This window comes from Protomyctophum bolini (genome assembly GCF_963924005.1).
Source record: "Protomyctophum bolini genome assembly, chromosome: 12".
Lineage (NCBI taxonomy): Eukaryota > Metazoa > Chordata > Actinopteri > Myctophiformes > Myctophidae > Protomyctophum > Protomyctophum bolini.
In genome coordinates this window covers 10,942,570-10,950,195 of record NC_137873.1, presented here as the reverse complement: position 1 = coordinate 10,950,195, position 7,626 = coordinate 10,942,570, and the positions used below count along the sequence as shown (strand labels likewise).

At 39.9% G+C, this 7,626-nt stretch overlaps 1 protein-coding gene across 1 annotated transcript; it reads right to left on the bottom strand.

Annotated features, from left to right (window-relative positions):
* Positions 1-3,776: 3,776 nt before the first annotated feature.
* Positions 3,777-7,426, bottom strand: LOC308325264 (putative ferric-chelate reductase 1). Its single transcript, XM_080777741.1, has 6 exons — positions 7,393-7,426; positions 7,064-7,160; positions 6,001-6,201; positions 5,717-5,824; positions 4,484-4,631; positions 3,777-4,045 (listed from the first exon to the last, which is right to left on the bottom strand). Exons 2-6 carry the CDS (start codon positions 7,157-7,159, stop codon positions 3,975-3,977), a joined length of 624 nt encoding a protein of 207 aa, XP_080633867.1. The 5' UTR covers position 7,160; positions 7,393-7,426; the 3' UTR covers positions 3,777-3,974.
* Positions 7,427-7,626: the final 200 nt, after the last annotated feature.

Below are 7,626 nucleotides of genomic sequence, written 5' to 3'. Positions count from 1 at the left end.
AATAAAAGAATAACTTTTTGTATAGTACATATTGTAATTATAATCATAATGTGAGGTTGTCGCCGGACTTGTCTAACCGCACACCATGTGTGGCTCCGCATACCGCTTGGTAAACATTGCTCTAGAACACGTTTCTTTGTTATGGAATGGATGCTTGCAAACATGGAAGCTAGGTGTGACACTTCCCCTTCCTTCTGACCTATTATTAACAATTGGCACAAGTAGCAGGAAAGTTGTATGTATTTTTTGGGTCTAATGCCACAGGTTGCACTGAGATGACTGAGATGGACCCCAGCTTGACTTCCTGTCAAGAAATTCCTTGCAGGTGATTTTTGAGTGGTGCAACCACTCCAAGGAACAGCAATGTCCGTCCTAACGGACATGTGACTGTGACTATGTTTAGAGTACCAGTAGGGGCAAATGTGGCGCTGTTGTGCCAGAAACAGAGAGAGAGAGCGATACTGTTGCACTGTTGCCTGCTAATTGCAGAGAGAGAGAGAGAGAGAGAGAGAGAGAGAGAGAGAGAGAGAGATTCTTTTGTGTTGGAGTTTGGTCAACGACAACGGCCCATGTGTACCACCTGTTTTGAATTTGCACAATGCAGGCGGCAGCAGGAGGTTTCTTTACTGATAAAGGGCGCTTCCAAACTCTGACACTTGCTAAACTTGTTACTAGCTCATAACGTGTCTACAGTGGATTTTTATGAAACAAACACTTTGCAGATAGAGGATAATTCAAGCTTTCGTACAGCTGCAATGTTGGTGACTTTGTCGTTGTTTTATAATACAATCAGATTGGACTTTTCTGTTTGGATGAATGGGCTGTCAATGGGAAATTGCACCTAGTTACCATCTTGCCAGCGGTGTGTATAAGGTCAATTGGCCCTGTGGACGGTCGCATCACCGTCCACTAAGCAACACACCCTCTACTTTACTGCCCCCTTATTCGGGTTTATGATCCGTTCGGGAGCGGATGATATCTTACATCATGTTGTAGTCATTGTTTTGTAGTCATCAAGCCGGAACCCTCAAACTATAGAACTTCCTTTCCCTCAAACCGGAAGAATAATACCTTCCCAATAAAAGCGTGACTCGCTCTATCGTAGCCTGCGGTGAAAATAAAATGTCCCCATGGGATAACAAAGCTATACAGACGCTAAATAGTCTCTGAAAAGCACACTCAGATTTATATTTATTTTGTATTTATTTTATTTTAGAAATCAGCGAAACTACACTTTAATTGTCATCAATGAGATGACAGGATGGAAGAGGATCAAGGAGGGACAGGTTGAGGGACTCAGCCCTGCAGGAACTTGGTTCAAAATCACTTCCGAAGGTTGCTGCTGGGCACAACATAGCAGATGGAGAGGAGGAAGTCATACCACCATTCCTCCAGAACCTCAACATCAATTTCAAAATATTGTCGAAGAATATAAATATTTTATATGATACTATGTGTAATGGCAATCCTTCCCTTCAAATTTTGTTGCCCATTACTTCACAGGTGGTGAAAGTGGTCGTACGCAGCAGTGCACACAGAAACAGTCGTAGAGCTTATAGTTTGCCTGTATTTATTGAAGAGTTGTGCAGTTGAAATGAACATACCAATATAGAGATTATCCTGTTATTTTGTCTGCTGGCTGTATGGTAAGCTGCATGGTAAGCTGGTAAGAACGGTGTGCTCCCACCATACCCTGTGTCTAGTTCCTCCCTAGTGCCCCTGTGTGTCACCTTTATAAGTGGTCACCTTATATGTGCTGTGTTTCTCAAGCCCGCCACCAGGCGGTCAAAAATAATACTGGTAATAATACAAATAATGCCTCTCTTCTAATGGCTCCTACATAATGTCATCAAAATATTCAAAAATGTAAAATGTATGTAGGTAATTATCTGATTTTTTTTTATCATTGTCATGCCAAGGAAAAGAGTAGCATCATCTAGTGGTTGCTTTGAAGACTGCTGTTGCAGCTAATGTGTTATAGTTTCCCTGTGTTCTTATTGGTAGTTAGTTGTGATCACAAGGCCTTACTTCCTGGTCAGCTTTTGTTTGAGAAAACACAGTATGCTCTGTCTACACAGTATGCTCCAGAATATTTAATCGCTTGCCATCCACCTGTTTTGAGCCTTGGAGAAGCTTTGTCTGTGAGTTTATACTACATGTTTCCTCTTTAAGCATATAAGTAATGATGCTGTAAGTAGAATTTAGGTGTTACATTTATGTCTTATTAAGAGCCTTTTTTGTGCATTTCTTTTTAGTTTCACAAATTGCTGTAAACAAGTTGATGAAGAAGTGTGAAGTAGACCTAAACAACCTCCAGTTCTGTCGTCCATGTCTCGTCAAGTCTTTCAGTGCCTAGTACCTTTCTGTTTAGCTATCTGTCACTTCATGGAGTCACACACGGGACAGAATAATCATCCTTGTGACAATGTTGTTTAGAGACTGTCATTCAATCAAAGAGAACTTCTATTTAAAGGACCTATAATATAAAATTAACCTATCAATTTCTTTTGTGTTTTTGGGGCTCCCATATGTGTTTTCTATCCCCACAAATAACCAATTTTGAACAATCAGGCTTTCATATCATATGGGTGCTTTAATTGAAATTGCTCTCAGGAACAGCTCAACTGATTTTGTCCTCATCATGATGTCATCAATGTCACTCTACTTTGTATAATTCCTCCTCCTCTTCAGTCTTCAGTTCCAAATTTGCATTTCCACATTGTTTACAATGTCCGCCATTGTTGGCATGGAATGGAAACAAGCCTGGGTTTATCTAGCATCAGTATTATAATGACTCAAATATTAAATAATCTGCATATCAGCACCCCCACCACCTCAGGACATTGTGGTATTGCAGCTAAAACTGCTTTCAAAGTCCAGAAAGAAATTCCATGGACTAGTTATATCAGAGTGGTGATTGAGGCTCAGACATATACAATATGATATTAAATATTAAAAGCCATTTTAAAATTCACGTTATTTCTGCTTTAAGTGTCTTGCTTTTTCCTGCCTATACAGCAGAAAGACAGAGAGAGAGATAGAGGGAGATCATTATTATCTTATATCTATAAATGGACCGATACAAGTCTCTGTATGTCTGTATGTGTGTACGAGGGGCCTATGTAAGCGACTGCGGCAACCACACTTACAATTTCTCAAAGAATTGCGACTTTTCTACTTATTAAACTCGGCTTCCCATCATGCACCTGTGCACAGTGTGAAGCTCAACACTTTGTCACCTGTTGGTACCCTAAACAAACAGGGACAGGGACACAGAGCTGCCGTAAAAGGTAAACTGACGATAAACCCCACCTCCGAGCTACAGCGCGCCAGAGAAGTCTTTCTTTCTTTCTTTCTTTCTTTCTTTCTTTCTTGCCTGGTTATTGGCTATAGCCTGGAATCAAGCCAACCAGCATCCTGTTGACCTTAAAGGATTTTAATCCTTTCATAAAGAATAACTGGAAAACGGCGAATTATAGTGTTTAAATTGGATTGAGTTGATTGGTAGTGATGGTCAACGATTGTGATCGTGTATCTAGGATTGCAGAAACCCACAAATGACAATGCAAAATTAATTGCAATTGCAATTTTCTCAAAACTAGACTGACTGCGTACACATGTAAAAGAAAAAGTAATAATTTTTATATATATATATATATATATATATATATATATATATATATATATTAATAATAATACGCTTTATTTAATAATAATACACTTTATTTAGAACGCACTTTATATTTTTTGCAAACCTCAAAGTGCAAAGTGTGGCTTCTGCTGAGGATGTAACAACCAGGACTCTCGTAAGTCTACATTGATAAGACATTGGAGTTGATAATACAATTCTCTATGGAGAAAGTGAATAGGATTTTGACTTCTGACGGCACACTGTTTGGCCCTATTCATCAGGATTTAAAGGGGATGTCCATGTGTTGGTGAGATGCTGTCCTGTCCATGGTGCTGAAGGACATCTAGGCGCTCTTAGGATTGGTCACGTCGATCTTACCGCTGTCCAGGTGTGTTTTCATGACGCCAAGGATTTCTGAAGGTAAAACAAAATATAGTGTTAATGGATCGATTCAATTCAATTTGACAACTGTGTGTGTGTGTGTGTGTGTGTGTGTGTGTGTGTGTGTGTGTGTGTGTGAGTGTGTGTGTAACACCAGTGGCAGGCCGATATGCTTGTCGTTATTTGGCACACGCACACGTAACACACACACACATGCTGATATCGGTATGTTACAAAAACACACACGCGCGCACGCGCCTGATTACCAATATCAGCATGTGTGTGTGTGTGTGTGTGTGTGTGTGTGTTATGTGTGCGTGCGTGTGTCTGTGTGCGTGTGTTTGTCTGTGTGTGCGCGTGCGTCTGTGTCTGTGCGCGCCAAATAACGACAAACATATCAGCCTGTAATACTTGAAATGCATTGAATATCAGCCATTCTGGGGCTATTAGGTCTATGTGAGATATACTTACTGCCATTGGCCGTCCCTGAGCCCAGGATGACATGGAGCATGGTGTCCATTATCATATCATCATCCGGCTCATCATCCTCATTCTGAGGAATGTTGAACTCGCATGTGGTCATGTTCCCGTCCACAGTGCCACGGATCTCGTTCACATTCTGTGATATTAAAAGAAAGATGGTCAACTGTTATCATTATTATTGTTATCAACTTAATGGAGGTTAGTTAGAAAGTTAGAAAGCAATGTCAAGGAATGTCAATGTCTACATTGATTGAATGATTTGGCCACAAACCCCTACGAAAATATGTTGTGGCAGGGGAAAAGAAAAGAAGATTTGTGTGTTAAAGATCCCACCCGTGTGAAGTGAGGGGCACTAATATATTAAAGTCTAGCTCATGTTGATTAGGTGATGTAATGGTGATGTAAAACAAACGGTGCAAACACAAACGATAAATGCCATTAAAGGACCACTTCACCACTTTTCAACATCTCTTCATATAATTGGTCCTCACTAATGTTCATGATAAAACATCACATTTTACTCAGTCTGTGTCTCATAGGAGGGCACCAGTGACATCATCATTAGACAGATTTTTTTTTAAAACAAGATTTGTTTTAAAATATATTTAGATTTGTATTATCGTGAGAACGATTGCTTCAACTTTTGCATTGCAACTTTTCAGGAAAAGAAAGCCTGCCATTCTATTGGCTTGGATTCACCATCGATGATGTCACTGGTGGACAGGTTTCTGAACTGCCCACAGCCTTCCTATGAGACACAGACTGAGTAGGAAAAAATTGTGGTATTTTATCATGAACATTAGTTAGGACCAATTATAGGAAGAGAAGTTGAAGTGGTCCTTTAACAATAAAGTTTTCCCTTCATTGTCAATGGTGTTTACAAAACAAACATTGAACTAAAGACAAACATTAAACCATGTGTATAGGAGGGGCTATAGCGCCCCTCAAAAATAAATGTCATCCTACATTCATTGTCAATGGGAATGTAATGTTTCTGTAAGACAAATATACTACACTATAGCTGAATAAAACAACTAAAAAGATTCAATATTTTCCATATTTTTGAGCTTTCTGGACTATTGAATAGTCATAATTGAAATGGGGTCCACGTGGGTTAACTGATTGTCATAATGCTACATTAGCTAATTTTATTGGGGGACCCGGTTAACTTGGGACCCCTTCAAGGACCCCCTGAGAAGCCCTGCTTTAACAGGACCTTACCTGCCTCAATGGAGTGAGATTGCCCTCATTGTCGCTCAGCATTGAAAAGAAGAAGAACTCGCCATTATTTTCGTTGTCCTGAGCACATACAAACACTGCCACGGGCAACTAGAGAGAGAGAGGGGGGGGGGGGGGGGGAGTAATGAATAACAACATTTCGTTTTTGGCATTGAGGGTTGTTTGTGAATATTTCCTTTGATGAAAGTAAAATCTTGAGTGGCATTATAGTACTGTGTGGGCACTGGGCAGGCATGTATACAGTGTGTTGTGTGTGCGTGTGTTACCCTTTTTGGCATCCTAGTGAATCCCATGGCTATGTATCCAGTGGACTGCCCACTTAACGTTACATCAAGGCTGGAAGGGCTGGTTTTGGTGTTGTGGACGATGGAGGTGAACAGACATGCTGGGTGCGTTGGATCACAGTCATCTGGTGATTCAATGCACAGTCTAGTCTCCCCACAGCCTTGGCGGCTTATTTTGCTTACCTGGTGCGCGCGCGCGCGCACACACACACACACACACACACACACACACACACACACACGCAAATCAAAATGCATGAGAAATGAGAATTAGTGAAGACTGATACACAGTATCTCTCGATATATGGAGACATGGAGACATACATTTAAACATTTTAAATTAATACTAGAGCAGTGGTTCTCAACCTTTTCAGGCCACGACTCCCCAACATAATCATATTTGAACTGGGGATCGCCCAAAATAATTATGTGAACTGGGGATCTCCAACCCTGACATGCACTTGGAATTGTAGGAGTTGAGGCATTTCATTTGGTTTGACTCGGTTCCACAAATAAATATTGTCAAAATAGCTGAATTTCGTGCCTCTTGCTTATATTATTAGACAATTTGGCCAATGTTTGAGCAGTTTTTATAGTATACCAGTGATGTAAATAGGTTTTCAGTGTAATGAGTCCCGGGATGCAGGGATGGTCTTTTAGATGAGTCCCAGGGACATTTTATGAGGCCTACTTCAACGACGTTAGGAGTCATATTTTGCCATTTTTACAAATTGCAGCGTTTAACTCTCATTTCATTGTATATGGTTATAATGTGGTTATATTCATGTAGAATATATATATATGTAGAAATGATTGTTATAACTAAAGCTATAGCAAAAATAAACTAGAATAAAAAAACAGTACAGTAGTGCATCCCGTGGATGCAGAGGTCATTGTTTTATTAAACTGCATTTTGGGATGCAAAATGCACCCTATATTTAATCTCTGGTATACTGTAGTTTATTAACTTTTTGCCCATGTATGATCTACGTATAACACTGTGCAAATCTCAGCACTGCGCAATGTCTATCTAGTGTTGAGGTACCTTTGAGTCAACGGCAAACGAAAGATGTGCTTGTCCATGTATGCCCGGAGCTAGGCAGACGATCGCCGTAGCAACCAACATCAATTCTCTGGCCATTCTTAAGCAGTAGAGGTTTAACAGGTAAACAAAGAGGAAGCAAATATGTAAATAGAAGGACATTATTTATTATTGGATCCACGTTAGCTTTCGCAACATGTTTGCTAGTCTTCCTGGGGCACACACAAAAGCAACAATAGAAACTAGAAGAGACTGATCTTCTGATTTATTATGAGATTCTGTGAATTAATAGATGAAAATAGACATTTTAGACAAATCTTCGGTCAACTTACCTTTGTGTTAAGGTCAGTGATCTATCCTGGTAAATTGTTCATTTCCCTTTGGTTGTTCCTCTCTACCTATCTGTGTTTTGATATCTTTATTATGTGGTCAAGTGGGCGGAGTGTGTTATGTGTGAATGTAATGTCTTTTATTTCCCTAAACCGACTATCTAACAAAGGTCCCAATCATTCAAAAACATTGTTTATTCATGCACTTGACTTTAGCACATTCCATCAGACTCCAGT